The sequence below is a fragment of the Triturus cristatus genome, chromosome 1_1 (assembly GCF_964204655.1).
Source record: "Triturus cristatus chromosome 1_1, aTriCri1.1, whole genome shotgun sequence".
Lineage (NCBI taxonomy): Eukaryota > Metazoa > Chordata > Amphibia > Caudata > Salamandridae > Triturus > Triturus cristatus.
In genome coordinates this window covers 114,208,982-114,224,772 of record NC_140579.1, presented here as the reverse complement: position 1 = coordinate 114,224,772, position 15,791 = coordinate 114,208,982, and the positions used below count along the sequence as shown (strand labels likewise).

Sequence of the window (15,791 nt, the reverse complement as noted above, 5' to 3'; positions counted from 1 at the left end):
TTGTGGCCCTATAGCTCCCGCCTGCCCGTGGCCCCCTGAACTGGGTTAAATATAAAATTAAAATAGGAGTTCTCAATCTATTCAACCAGGGGTGCATCTAGTTTAGTCTATGTCTGACTACATGTTTTTATGTGTGGGTGTCCATATTTGTATATTGTCTATATGTCTATGTGTATGTTCATGTAAAATGTGCTCTCAATATGTTCAACTTTGTTTTGTGTTTCTGTGCCTTTATGTAACAGTGCATATGTATTTGAATACTATTCTTTTAAGTGTATGTTTCTCTACATGATTTTCTTCACTTGTATGTGTTTATATGTCTTTTAAATACTATTTTCACAAGTCAACCAATATTAAAGTTAACATTTTCAATTATCATTTAGCACTGCTTCATGGTAACAAAATAAACATAAAAGACATATGCATAATGGGTATCATGTAATGTGTTCTCGATAGTTGAGCATATATGTATTCTTTTGCTGAATTCCAAGAAAGAACTGGCAAACTGGATAAGTGCTGTTGAACCAAACGTTTATTGCTCACATATTATGCTAAGTCTGCCACATAAGAGAGATGACCATCAACATGTTTCAACCCCTATCGAGCTTGCTCTGGACTGTTATCTTAAGTGTCAGAAGCTTCTCCTGCTAACACTTCCAGGTTCCTCACATCATAATCTATTTTTAAAGCTAGTACAGTCCATTTATACCTAATGTTCACATATTAGTTTCTTCTTTGGCATCTTAAAGCTGTCCAGAACCTAAAAACAATTGCAGATTATAAATAGGCAAAAAAGTGTGTTGCAGTGATAGTGACATCCCAAACACACCCCTCCCCGGGGACCACTCACAGAATATCAGAAACAAAAATATTGTGTGGACAGAATATTGTGTCAAAAAATTGAGTACCAATATATCGAGAAGGTAAGTGCTCCACATCTACATACCTTTGAAAATATATATATCGGCAAGGTACGTATATGTGGAGTTATATATATTAAAACTTTGCTTACCTATAGAAACTTACCTTCACAATATTTTTGGTCTCGATATTCTTGGCACAATATTTTGACCCACAATATTTCTGTTTCTGATATTCTGTCTACACACCTTCCCTGGCATACTCTAGTCTTCATATATGTCATCTCTGCATGTGTCTGAACATTGAAATATTTTTTTCATATTTGAAAGTTAGAGGAGGAAACTGCACACTGTAGTACAACTGGCAGAAGAGTGTGCACATCCCACAAGGATGCTCCCTACAGGAAGACCTAACGTTCACAGTCCTTCCCTTGACCCAAAATTCAGTCTTGCCAGAGTCCAGCAATGCACCTCTCCTCTTGAGGCCGAAGGTCGTGAACAGCCTCTGTTATCTTTATGATATTGTGTCATTACATTTCTTCTGAAGTCAATAGTTTTTTTGTCTGAAGTTAACCTGTTTCAAAGTCTTCTAAAAAAAAACCTGGTCCTGTATGTGAGGAAGCAAGCTGCACCCTGGACCCACCCATTCCAGTGCTGCACTTGCTAAGCCTGAGCAGAGGAACCATAAAAGCTGGAAGAAAAGCTAAAAAAGAGTTAAAGAGCCCTGTTGCTCTGTCTCTTCTACTCCTTGTTCTCCTACCAGAGGCTGGTGATGGACTAATGATGGGACCATTGGTCAATCCTGGAATTCCATCAGGAGTCAGAGGGTTCATGATGTGACTTTCACGACCCATCGCCTTTGGTGTATCGGCATCCCTTCGTCGTGCTTCTCTCTGGAGACCGCTGGTTCCATCCAGGAAAGCAGATCCCCAACAAAATGTGGTGAAGCCGGAAAAGGAGGAGTCTTTGAGGTTTGGGTTCTCAGGGAGCGGTGCAGTTGGATCCCCATGTATTTGTATCTGTGGTATTTGTGTTTAGTTCTGGAGAAAGAAGAAAAGGATTGGATGGGGTTTAACCAAAGGAAACATGATTCAGGCATCTGATCACATAGGTGTAGTTTGCAGATTAGAGCAGCTATGAAAGTTTGTTGAATGACTTTCTTCCAAACCCTGCCTTCACTTTGAAATCTGTTACTAATTACATCTACATAGCTGTTCTAAGTCTCACCTTTTTGAAAAGGGAGCTGCTTTGTCTTATTCGATCATCCTTTATTCTTCTGAGAGTTTATTGTTTTAGGTTTTTTAATGTATTTAAAGTTTACCAGTCAATGCTTTTTAAATGTTTTTTTAGCAATGCTTGCTGTAGGCTGTCTGAAGTGGATGTCACGGCAGGTAGCTGGGCTACAAGAACCAGCATGAGGGAGGTGATATAGTTCATTGCTCAATCAATCAATCAATCAATCAATCAATCAATCAATCAATCAATCAATCAGGATTTATAAAGCGAGGCAAATCACTTGGGAGGGTATCAAGGCACTGGAGTTGCTAGCTGCTTCACAGAGAAAGCAGTAAAAAACGAGTCAAAAGCAAGTGATAGCACTCAGAAAAAAGGGGAAAAGGAGGGAGAAAGCAGTAAAAAATTAGGCAAATACAGAAGAAAGTATTCAGAAAAACCGGGATGAAGAAGAGAGGTGCAGCAAGACAGGAGAGCTGTGCCTGGGGCCTGCTCCATGGGGTCACGCTGAGGCCTCAAGTGAATAGGTCCTGGGAGGAGGGAGGGGCTCTTGGAAGCAGTGGGCAGAGCAGGTGGGAAAACAGGCAGCGGGTGGGAGCAGGGAATGAGGAAAAAAACAGGGAGAAGCAGTGAAAAATGAGAGAAAGCAGGAAAACGCACTCAGAAAAACAAGGGAGGGGAAGAAGAAAGCAGGAACAAATGAGGCAAAAGTAGGAAAACACTCAATAAAATAGGGGAAAGGAAGGAGAAATCAGTCAAAATTAGGGAAAAGCAGGAGAAAGCACTCATGAAAATGGAGGGGAAGGAAGGAGAAAGCAGTAAAAAATGAGGCAAAGACAGGAAACTCACTCAGAAAAAAAGGGGGAAAGCAGTAAAAAATTGGGGGAAAGCAGGTGAAGCACTCAGAAAAAAGGGGGAATGAAGGAAAAAGCAGTAAAGCACGGGACAGCTGGGCCTGCTCGCTGGACATGGGTGTGTCCATATATGCATGTCTGTACAAAGGGGTGTATATTGTTTGGTTATGAATTGTCTAAATGGGTGAAGTTTCCACAGCAGAGAAAGATACTGTTGGGTCGCATATGGGATGAGGGGTGACCTGAGTCATGATAGAATGAAACGAATGGTGAGGCTGGGAATACTCTAGAGTTGAGGTAGCCTGAAGGGGGGAAATACAGGGAATACTTCATTGCTTTACAAGAATGGAGCACACTGAAGCTGTCTATTGTATTCACAAAAATGATAAGTACAATTAGACAGAGCTGTTTTCTGTCCATAATAGTAGAACTATCACTCTAGTCAGAAAGTTGCGGATGTGTATCCCATGCACTGCTGTAAAGATACCTAGGGGCATATTATCAAGACAGGCGATAAAATTATCGCCGCTTTAGCGTCAGAAAACTGCCGCTAAAACGGCGATAATGTGCTTGATAATATGCTCTATGGAATTCCAATTGAATCCCATGTTAGATGTCCTTCACATCTAACATGGGCTTCTATTGGAATTCTCTGCGGCATATTATCAAGCCTATTATCGCCGTTTTAGCGGCAGTTTTCTGAAGCTAAAGCGGCGATAATTTTATCGCCTGTCTTGATAATATGCCCCCTAATTAGGAATGGAGGATCCATTTGCTCCACTTGCTTCTAATCAATAAACACTTGTCTCTGAAGCACCACATGCTTTTCGATTGTATGTTGTACTAGCAGCCTCCACTGCAGAATGCATTTAAAATATGACATGGTGGTGGACACCCTGCCTGCTGGGAATCTCGAAGCCTCCAGATGCCACTTGGTTCTGTCTAGGTCAGTAAATCAAAGTTGGCTTTGATGCATTGCCTGTGAAACTCAAGTGGCCCCCCCAGGGGTTTTTGTAATCTCTTTTCTGGTTCAACATCTGCATGGGGGGGACGTTTGGCAGTGCAAGATGGCGGCCGCTCTCCAGTAGCGTTCCCACACTCACATTGGTCATCCTACCTAATCCCGGCACTCTATTGGCCCATCCGGCCTCCCCTGGGTGTGTGGTGCTCCCCCTACGACTGTTTCTGGGGATTTGAGGTGCAGGCGGGGGATGATTCAGTGAGGCTGCAAACCCAAGATGGCCCTGAAGATGAGCCAGGCCGGGTGGGTCTGAACGTGGGGGCTAGAGGTAGAGAAGACCCCCCCCTTTCCTGTCCCTGGTGCAGCAGCGGTTACCCCCCTCCCCTTCCTGTTCAGGCCTGCTGAGCGGCACAGAGGACCAGAGGTGCTGGGATGGCCTGGAAGTGATCCCGGTGGAGGAGTCTCTCCCCTCTAGGGGCCCAACATTGGGCCTGGCCTTATGGGTGCATGGATAGTCTGGAGAGTGGCCGCGGGAGGCAGGGAGGGGGCCTTCTCTCTTCTCAAATTGGGCTTTCCTCCCTAACCACCCTTTTCCATCGGTGGTGGGGAGTTCTGCGCCTCGTGTCCCCTCCTTTTTCTTGTTTCTTTGACTGACTGGGGGAATTAGACCGATGGGGCCGTCCCACTCTTAAAGCGGACCCGGCTGGATCAAACGAGTAGTTGTAGACAGGGAGCATCCCCCTCCCCCCAATAGTGCGGTGTGGCGGGGCCCACCGGGAGGGTGAATCTAGCGTACCCCCTTGAAGGATCCCACTTGTGGCCAGGGTGCGCATGCTCCCTGGGAATTTGGCTGCTTGCGCTGCCTGTCCAAACATGGGTGTGGGGACTGGTGGGCTTGTTGCCAATGTCTGGTACTCTGTGGGAGCTTTGCTTCCTGCCATGGTAAAGGATAAGCCACAGCCATGACAGGGCACATTGGATACATTTGCCTGCCACAAACACCGCAGCTGCCCGTCCTGCGAGATAAGATGGCTGCAGAGGGAGAGAACTGTCATTCTGGAATGGAGGACATCCTGAAGTCCAATGAGTACTCCCGCCATGCCCTAGAGACTAAAATTGGAGAATTTGAGGCAGATGTAGCTCTGCTTCACCAGGACCTCAGGGGGGGAGGGTGTTGGAGGGCGAGGTGAAGGACCTTAACCAGGCAGTAAAAAAAAGAGAGCCCTCTCTAGAGAATTGGCAGGACGGGTTGAGGATGCCGAGGTGCTACCTAGGGTTCCCAGAGGGTGCGGAGGGCCTCAGATCTTAACCGTTTCTTGAACAGTGGCTGAAATCCTTTTCTTTCTGAAGACCAGCTTTCCCTATGTTACCTTGTTGAACGCACAGAAAGGGTCCTGATGAGGAAACCACTCAAGACCCATGATCGCTCGCCTATTGAACTATGGAGACAGAGATGTGGTACTTCGTAGGGTCAGCAGCCTGGGTGAAGTGAAATACGAGTCCACAAGAATTGATATCTTTCCAGACTTCACCAAACTGGTTCAGCAACAACGGAGATCTTTTGATCTGCTGAAGCAGAGACTGCGGGGTCTGAACATTTGGTACCTGATATTGTACCCAGCTACGTTCAAAGTGCTTTTCCAAGGCAAGGCATTCCTGTTTGATCATCCGGACAAAGCCTGCTAATGATTGGAGGAGCACTGGCCGCAGCAAGTGGAAGGGAAATCCTCCCCCCATGGGGGGCAGCAATTGATAAGGTAGGAAAGATCCCGAGGAGGCAGGCAGAAGAGGCTGAGAACACCCAGAGAAGCGGGAGACTCTACCAAGGGGGGCCAACATTAGAGGTCCACTCATCTGACACAGATATTGGAGATGATACAGTAGCTCCTAAGTGAGGGGCCGGGCAGGTCCCTCCGACACTAACGACTGAGCAGTGCCATTCCAAACCTTGCTTTGCCTGTTTTTCAGTTTGGTGTGAGTGTTAAGGGGGTACAAGGGACTTGCACTCGCTATTGCAAACAGGGATTATACAGGGGGGTGGGCGACAGGTATTTTCCGGATTGGCGTGGGGGATAGTTCGAAATCCACGTCAGGGAAAGGTGGGGTGGGAGTACAGTTGGGGGTGTTTAATTTATTCTGTTTGGGGGGACATTGCGAGGCGCTCACTCACAGGGCAACAACACCAAATACACCCTGGCAGATGGCCACTGGGCCCTGGGTGAGACCACCCTTGGAACCGTCTACTATGTTGTCTGAGATGCCACCTTCTATTGAGGAGCTGACGGTCCTGTTCTGGAATATGAATGGGTTGGGCTGTAAGATGAAGCATGGGGTGATCACACACTACATTCGTTGACACACCCCAGACTTGGTATTCCTGCAGGAGATACACCTGCTGGGAAATACCTGCAGGCATCTGCAGCGAGGCAGGTATGTGGTGCTGGTGCATGCTGGTCATACAAGTGGCTCCCGGGGAGTCGCGATTCTAGCTAGAACCCCCCCCCCAATTCAAGTACTGAGAACTTGAGCCGATACTGAGGGCTACTTTGTGGTGGTGATAGGTATATGGCAGAGAAAAATGGTTTTGATTGTAAACGTATATGCCCTCCCTAGGCTACTGCGAAGAACACTAGATGGCTTGGGCCCTGTTCTACTTGATTCGTCCTGTGAATTACATGTTGTGTGAGGGGGCTTTAACAAGGTCTTGACCCATGGAATGGACTGGTATACACCCGCCTGCCAGCTAGCCAGCCCACAGAGAACTCACCCCGCTTCACGCTTGCATTGGGACTCAGTGACGCTTGGTGAAGCAGATACCCAAGTGAAAGGAAATCCTCATTTTACTCGGGGCTCATAAAAAAATGTCAAGGTTAGATTATGTGTTTTTGCCCACACCACAGATACCCTAAGTCAAAGATGTACAATACCTGGCCCATGGGGTTTCTAACCATTCCCTTCTGGTTCTCAAACTGGGAGTCTGGCAGCCCCATAGACAGGACTTGTGGAGGCTGGACGCCTTGGCCTTGCGAGACCTGGGTATAGCCGTAACACTCAGCAAGGTATACTTTTAGAAAAATCAGGGACCAGTGTCCCCCGCCGTTACTCTATAGGCAGAATACAAGGCTGTGCTCTGGGCCAAATATCAGAACATCATTGCCATACCGAAGGAATGGAGGGAGGAGAGGACACTCCAGCTGGAGAGCCGCCTTCTCCATTTACAGAGAACCTGGGTTTCCACAGGTGAGGACGCTACCCGTCGCCTCTTGGATGTGATGAGAGATTAATATCATAATCAGATGAACAATGCCGCTAGGGACCCAGAGATGCCTCTATGATGCAAGTGACAAAGCAAGCCTTCTCCTAGCATGGGAGGAGATTGCACAGTGGGAGGCGGAGGTGGGCACTGCAAATGGGGCTATGGCCCGTACCGAAGCTGAAATCGCTCAGGCCTTTACTCGGTACTATTGTGGGCTTTATGAGGTGAGGGGGACCACATGGACTAGGAGATAGCCAAATTGGCTCATTACCACTCCCGGCCTTGGATGAGGTGTGCAGGAATGCTCTGGAGGTAGACTTGACACTGGAGGAGGTTGGGAAGGCTGTACGAGCCATGCAACCAAGCAAGGTACCGGGGGCTTATGGTTTCCTTATAGAGCTTTAAAAGCACAGTGCTTCTCCAACCATGATTAGCGCCCATGTTTGCGGCGGTAAGGGAAGGGAAGATGGAGTGCCTGTCTTCAGACCGTAACCATGCCATCATTGTGATTATGCCGAAAGAGGGGAAGCAGCCCACTCAGTGTTCCTCATAAAGGCCTATCCCTCTGTTAAATAATGAAATAAAAATGTTGGCCAAGATCCTCGCAACTAGGCTCACAGGGGTTATTTTGGACTTAGTGCACACCAATCAGACTGGCTTTATGCCCTGGCGGGCCACAAGACTGAACCTCCAATTCCCCCGGGGGCGATGATGTTGCTTGATGCTGAGAAGGCATTCAGTTCTATCGACTGGCACTAGCTCACGGAAACCCTGAAGTGGTTCTCTTCGGAGCCCAGTTTCATAGATGAGTGGCCCCCTGTATAAATGGCCTACAGTGACCATAAGGGTAAATGGCATGGTCTCATACACCTTTGTCTCAGGAAGGGGACGAGGCAGGGATGCCCGCTCTCACCCCTCTTCTTTGCTTTGTGTTTAGAGCCATGGGCATGCGGTGTGAGATGCAAGTGGACCCTGTGGGCTTTCCCACATTATGGCGGAGCCAAGAAAATCTTCCTCTGTGTGGATGACTTCTTGCTTTACCTCGCGGATTCAGTAATCTCAGTCCCCACAGTTCTGTTGATCTTCCTTGTCTTTGAGACATACCCGAGATTCCACATCAACTGGGACAAGTCTGTGACCCTCCAGTTAGGGCGTTAGGATGGACTGGAGGACGTGGTGAGTGTAGACATTAACTTTTAAATATCTGAGCATCTATATCACCAAGAACTGAGACAGGTTCTTAGAACTGAACTTAGACAGAGTGTTGAACAAGTTCAGTGATGACATGGATAAGTAGCAGGGATTTTTGTTGACGATTATGGGTAGAGAAGATCTATTCAAAATTATTATACTGCCCAAACTGCTGTTTGTCTTGCAGAATACTCCCTTCATACTCCAGGGAACCTACTACGTTTACAAGACACTATGCATCAAGAATTGCTCTCAAAACCCTGTGCAGATCTACGTATGATGTGGGCCTGGCACTCCCGGACATTTGAGCATACCTGTTGCAAAGTCATCCTGTGCCCTGGGCACCCCCCAACTTTTTACAGAATGATGCTAGTGGTAACTGACTGTGACTGACCCTGGGCTCTGCCTAACCAGGCCCAGGGCCCGTGCTATGCTGGAAGAAACACATTATAATACAGTCAAAACACCTACATACACTAGGGTACACAATGGTATGGTGGGGTACCCCTGTGATTGGCATGACCTACCCTATAAGCCCCTAGTATATAATAGGGCAGGGGGATTGAAACTCCCTAGAAGTCCCCAGTACCCTAGGGCATGGCAGTTTAGAGGCCAGCAGCTCTTTTTGCACTTGCATGTGTGCACTGCTGAAGCCTTAGTCCAGTTTAAAAACAGCCCCCGGTGCCAGGACTGCTTTTAAACAGTAAATTGTTCCCAAACTCGACATTGGTGTTTGGGGCACTTAAAAATGGATAACCTACAATGTTTTCGCATATTAGGGACCCGCAGGGTCTCCCCTAGGTATCCCAGGAGTGGGGGGGGGCAGATATGTATAAGGTACACCCTTATAAAATGAGTTTTTATATGCCTGGGTAAAGCGAAATTTCACATTTCACTCCCCACATTGTGTTACAGTGCTGCTCAAATTCGACTTTGATGCTACGAGCACTGTGGAGGGAGTATCTGCAATATTTCTACAGATTCAGATCCCCTAAAGTCCCCCCAAGTTGCTCATGGGGTGGGGTTCCTGTAGATATAAGGCAAGTACTTATAATATATGTTTTTGTAAGTCCTGGTGCTGGAAAACTGACCCAAGTCATTTTTCCTAGCGCAAATTCCCTGTTACATAGGTTAACATGGTAGGAAGATATTGATTAATAACTCTTGATAGGAGACGGCTAGAAATGCCATTCAAAGACTTCCCAGAATGGTATTATTAAATCCAACAATATCATATTGTGGAATTTCTCCTAAAGTGTACAGGCAAGAAGTTAGAAGATGTTCTTGTTTGTAAGTCCAAATTCAGCCTTCCAGTGGTCTGCCCTGATTGGTCAGAGTTAAGTGGATTAGCCGGGAGCTGCCGGGAACTGTAGCCGCTCAGGGCTCCATCGCACCTGGCCTGAAACTTTGACTTTGGCCCAGTCTATCGCGAGCAGGTATCACAGTATGGTGCTATAATCTTGTAAGTGCTATATTTGATTAAATCTTTGAAAATTCATATCTCGGGTTCCCTACATTGGATTGTTGTCGTTTTGGTGTCAACATAAAAATATTTCCTATTTTTATAAATTGGTGTTGGATTTTTATTATGTATCGTGTCTTAATTATTTACTGAAATGGTGTTTTTAAATGCTTTACATACCTTTCTTTGATGTTAAGCTTGTCTGCTCGCCGCCACGTTACCAAGGGTTGAGCATACGAATAATTTTCCAAGACCTATGCTGAGTCGTATCATGGGTTAGTGGCCTTATTGCCAATGGCAGACCGACATTTGCACCTACCAATAACCTACTTCCCAACAATACCACAGGGCTACTGAATTGCAAGTTATTACCGACAGGGGCCACAGCCCTTACGTCGAAACCACATACAGGATAGAGTGAAAGGCAATAGAGGGAGAATCCCATATTCACTCTGTTTACAGGAAGAACGATTGGTGACGGCTGCCAGGGGTGACCAGGGCACTTTGTGGGCATGGGATTCCACTACAGCTACTCTGGCTGGAAAGGAAGCCTCATCTGAGCTACTTTCTTCTGAAAAGGCACTGTGTTGCCTGACACAAGTAGGCTCACAGGTTTCAAAGGTTGGGAGTGAATTGGGATTAAAAAACTCAGGGATGTGGTCTTGGGGAAGGAGTTTGTACCCTTTAAGAAGTTGCAACAGGAGTATGCCCTGGCTGAAACACCGCGTTTTTGATACTTCCAATTGACAGATGCCCTGAAGAGGGACTGGGTGTTATAGGCGGCCCTTTCAGTACTCTTTCCCATGGGAAAGTTGAGTGATGTGCGACACACTTACTTACCAAGCAGCGTCCCGGATTTACTGCATGATTATAAATATTATGCCAGATTCCCTGGGGGGCTGAGGGAGAAGTGGGAGGCAGACGTGGGCCCCCTGGAGGATGTGGATTGGGAGGCTTCGTTGATGCACCCGAGCGAGGTGGCAAGTAGGGCCACTTGATCTAGTTCAAAATTCTGCATCAGTCCTACTACCACAGGCCCCACCTGCATAATATGGGGAGTGTGGAGAGCCTGTTGTGCCTCCGCTGTTTTTACTGAAGAATGGACCTACCTCCACACATAATCATGGGTTGTTCAGGAATGGCACAATATTGGACGTCCATCATTTTAGAATTGGAGGAGGCAATGGGTACTGTCATCCACAGGGCGCCTGCATTGATTTTGCTAGGCACACCTAAGCAATTGCTGCTCTGTATGCTGGGCTTTGTTGTTGCTAAAAGGGATCTGGTCAGCCTTTGGGGGGGGGCAGTGTTCCCAGGAGAGACACATGGAGGGCCGGCATGAGTCTTTGCATGGAGGCTGGGTGGTGAGGGACTGCCTAAGGAAATCTGAGAGAATATATGGAAATGAAGGTCCCACCATGGCCTCACGGCTGATGAGACCCCAACTTGAATTCCAACTCCATTTCCATCCCTGAAAGAATTACATCAATGGATGAAGGAGCTATCCATGTCAAAATCTTAAGACACAGAAATCCTTAAAGAACAAGATCCCTTTTATTCAAGCAGTGTTTATTTTGAACTGGTGGTTGCTGGTGGTTACTGGTGGGGCTCACCAGCACTCGTTTTTGGGGAGTGAGACGTTTCCTCGACATACTTTGATCCAGACCAAGAGAGAAAAACCCAAAAGGGGAAAGAACAAGGAAGAGAAAGATGGAAAAACAGTGGCACAGGAAGAAAGCATGGATGAAAATAACCCACATGGGTGGGAAATAAAGAATGGGAGTGGCAGGTGGTGGATAAAAGAGACATGAAATGGAATCAAGAATTCACTGACTTGGAATTTGTCACCCTTCACTTTGATAGCACCAGTCATTGGCATCTGAGTAAAACTTTGGGCCTCAGCACTCATTCTTGTACAAAATAAGCACTGCAGGAAAGTGCCAGAAGAACTTTAAACCATTCTGCTACCATTACAATCTGTGTAAAAAACAGGCTTGAGGGGCAAAACGTTTCTTACAGCAACATATCACAGCAGCGATCAAAAATACCAACTTTTATCTTATGCTGCTGAAAACATATTTTTATTGCTTCAGTTGTTAGAACTCATCAAATTAATGGGGCATTCGATTATTCTAGGCTTGACTTAAAATGGTGTATTCTCTAAAGAGGAGATCTTGGGACTACAGAGACTTCAAAACTATATTTCCATAGTCTACCTCACCCTAATGAAACCAGATCATATTACCTCATCCCATGAAGACCTATCTTGGATTCCTCTGGCACAGAGAATGAAATTCAAACCCCTCCTCACGTGATTCAAAGCATGTGAAAGGCATTTCCCAAAACACCTTTGGATTTTATTTATGAACAATGCACCTAGCCAGAAGCTGAGTTCCAGTGATGCAAGCTTGATAACTTGGACCAGATTCAATCACAAGGCCCACAGAGGCAGGCAACATGGGTGTTGGTGGCACAGCTCTAGTACAGTCTGGGCCCAGGTCTCAGAAAAGAACCAAATGTGCAAACAGTTACAAAAAACAGAGAATAGTCCATTCAAAAAGGCTGATCCCAACACTAAACCACTCTCTCAGAAGGGTTAGGATCCCTCTGAGCACAGTTCATCCCCCACCAAATATCAGATCTAAACACTTTGCAGGGGATCCCCAACTTCTTGTTGCTGGGGACTTCCCTTTCCTGGAAAGGGAATGGTTATATCAAAAACCAGTAAATACAAAAATAAAAACCAAATAAACCTACTTATCCACCACTGGCCTTGGTCTTCTCGCCACCTCATAGCACTGACGGCCCGGTAAGAGAGGAACTGCCTGATTTGAGAGCGGATCTGAAAATGCAAGAGAGAAAAAAGATTAGAAGTTGGTTAAACTCCATACTATATCACCCCATCTTATATCTGAATAACAGGTGTTTTTATTGCCCGTCTCAATGATGCTCCTTTCGTGGACCTCATCATGATGAGTGGTCCTATCAGGACTCAAACATGTGACCGTGAAGTCAAACACAGATAAGGGATGCATTAATCTACTGAACCACCAGACTCGGCGGATGAGGGAGGCTGGTCAACAGTGAATCTCTGGCGTTGGCGTCAACTCTCATCTGTGAGAAGCTATGTGCTCCTCTTTGTGGTGACAATTAATTAACAAAACCTATTGGCTTTCTTTTGAAAGTGTATTAATAATGGCTCTATGTCAGACTGGGCTTACTAGACCTCTAGCTGTGGATAGACGTGCCATCTAATTAGAGGTATTTAGGGCTTGGCACCACACAGACCTTCATTCATTCATTCATTCAGGAATATACTTGTGGGCAACATATCTCACAAATCTTGGGCTCCTTCCAGGAGCTTCCTAGTCCCACCCACTCTTATGAGGATGTTATTCGACCCGTCATGCTTCATCAGCCATAAATGCTCAAGTACATGCAGGTGAAACTGGTTCCTGCCTTGAATGAAGCACATTTCTCCCGCCTCCACTGTTTTCTCCTACTGATCTTCTCACCTGTCCAGTGTCAAAGGAAGGCTTTCCGTTCAATGTACACAACCCTTTCGGGAGGGTTGGATCTGAAGAGTGGTATGTCTTGTTACCTGTTCAAAAGTCTGATTCTTCTTTTCTGGAGTTTCCAAGAGGCTGCCATCCATGGATGTGGCTGTGATCTTCAAAGCCAGTCTCTGATCTGCAAGGAGAGGGCAGCTGCTGTCACCGGCAACAGAGATGAATGGAGTACTGAGAATCCTGGGCAGAGTGTGTGCTACTTCCCAGGCACCCAGCCTCCCATACCCCTCTGAGCATGATGCTCAACTGCAACTGTCCACGTGATGAAGGTGATACCAACATGCCACCAGTGATACCCACATACCACCGGACATACCCACATGCCATTTACTTTGCTTCCATAAGAGGGCTCCTGATGTGCCACTACCTGAACTGCACTTTTACTTTCTCTGAATTTAGTTTTACCATCATTTTGTTCCAGGCTTCAGTAAACTAGTGTCAGAGTAATTTACATGCAGCATTAATTTTAAATAAAAACAGTAGATGATAAGCACTTCGTTTATTATAATGAACTTTTGGGGGATTTGCCACCCGCCCGTAGAAATAACAATGATATCTCACATATCGCATTTCAACTAAGCATACATACCCCGCATAGTCATACAGGTCGACCAAGATTTAAGTACAAATGCTCTAGTGCCTCACTGGACATGTTTATCTTGAAAACCTATGTTATGATAAATTGTGTTCTGAATATTGAATATGATCCCATGGTGAAGTTTGCCATCAATACAAGTGATTCCTTGAAACCACCTGTGCTTAGTCTGCCAGTGACGCTGTTTAGTTAAATTCACCTGTTAGAAATCAGGACCTGTAGCAGTGTCTCCCCTCTTTTTACCCCATTTGAGACTCCTGGATGCTGGATTTCTGACTATGAGAGTGCCCTGGGCTTGCCTAGGGCCAGTGCTATGTTGAAAACACCCACTGTTATGTTGAAACACACGCATGCATTGAGGTACACTGTGTTTTAGGGTACACTTACCATTGACATGACTTTCCCTACAAGTCTCCAGTAGATGACAGGGCAGGGGGATTAAAACCCCATATAAGTCCCTCATATATAATAGAGGATGTCAGTTTAGAGGCCAGCAGCCTTTGTTGCACTTGCATGTGTGCACGCTGATGTCATTTTAAAAGCAGCCTTGTGTTGCAGCTTTGCTTTTAAAAGTAAATTCACTGCAAACTTGACTTTAGTGGTAGGTGCACTTAATAAATAATAATCTACAATACTGTTGCATTTTAGGTACCCACAGGGTCTCCCTTAGGTGTCTCAGGGGATCATCTAATTATAAGGAGGGCCCTTATAAAAATTGTTTTATATGCCCTGGGGATAAAGAAATTGCACATTTCACTTTCCCCATTGTAGTGAAGTGCCTCCCAAAATCAACGTTCGTGGTAGGAGCACTGTGGAATGTGGATCTACATTATTTTTGCGTATTCAGAAACCCCAAGATTTCCCCTAGGTGACCAAGAGGCAGAGAGTCGTGTAACTATAAGCAGGGTCCTTTTCAAAGATGTTTTATATGCCCTAGTGCTGGAGAAATTGCACATTTAATTTTCCCCTCATTGTAAATCCACAGGCACGTAGGATAACATTGTAATAGTTTATGAACACATAAATAATGCTAGGAATTAAAAAATATATCATTCAAGGACTTAGGAGAATGGTATTGATAAATCCAACAATATGCTATTGCTGAATTTATCCTAAAATATATGGAAAAGAAGTTATAAGACATTCTTGTCTGTAAGTCAAACTTCAGTGCTCCTGTGGTCTTCCCTGATTGGTCAGAGTTAACAGGATTAGCCAGACTGCTTTGTTTAAGTGGAGTGAGCTCTGCTGCACAGGAATGCCAGAGCAGGGTGGACTTGGTCATAAATCATGACGCTTCAAAGGAGGAATAGGACAGGCAGGGAATGCCAGGTACATCTGCCCTCATTCCCTTTGACCCAGCCAGATTGGAGGCTTGAGGAAGGAATCTGTGGATGTTAGAGGGGGAGAGCTTTTGCTTCTTTTCACTTGTATTTCTTTGCATTTCTTCTTTCACTTGCCTTTCATTGCCTTTTTGTCCATTCCTTCCCACCGCTGCTGCCCCCGCGGCCCCTCCTCCTCCCACGTGTGCCTGCTCCCAGCTGCTCTCGCTCCCCCAGCCCCACTTAATGGTGGCCGAAGTGCGGCCGTGGAGCAGACGCACCGATGGCGTGTTGAAGGCGCACCAAAGGCAAGCCCATCTGCACCCGTCCACGACCCGACTTTGGCCAGCGCCATGAACCCTAGACCTTGGACCCGCCAGCACTACAGCTACTCGGACTCCACGCACTCAACACAGGCGAGGACAACAACTGCAAGCATTCTTCAGCAACCAAAACGCATTGACTCTTCACTTGCCATCACTGCCACCACT

The 15,791-nt window shown here is 46.1% G+C and overlaps 1 protein-coding gene across 1 annotated transcript in view; it reads right to left on the bottom strand.

The window, feature by feature from the left end:
- Positions 1-15,791, bottom strand: part of LOC146869700 (uncharacterized) — a 664,652-nt gene that overhangs the window by 404,250 nt on the left and 244,611 nt on the right. The window contains exon 9 of the mRNA XM_085640198.1: positions 13,419-13,507. Within this exon, the coding sequence (XP_085496324.1) occupies positions 13,419-13,507 (89 nt within the window). The remainder of the gene's footprint in view (positions 1-13,418; positions 13,508-15,791) is intronic.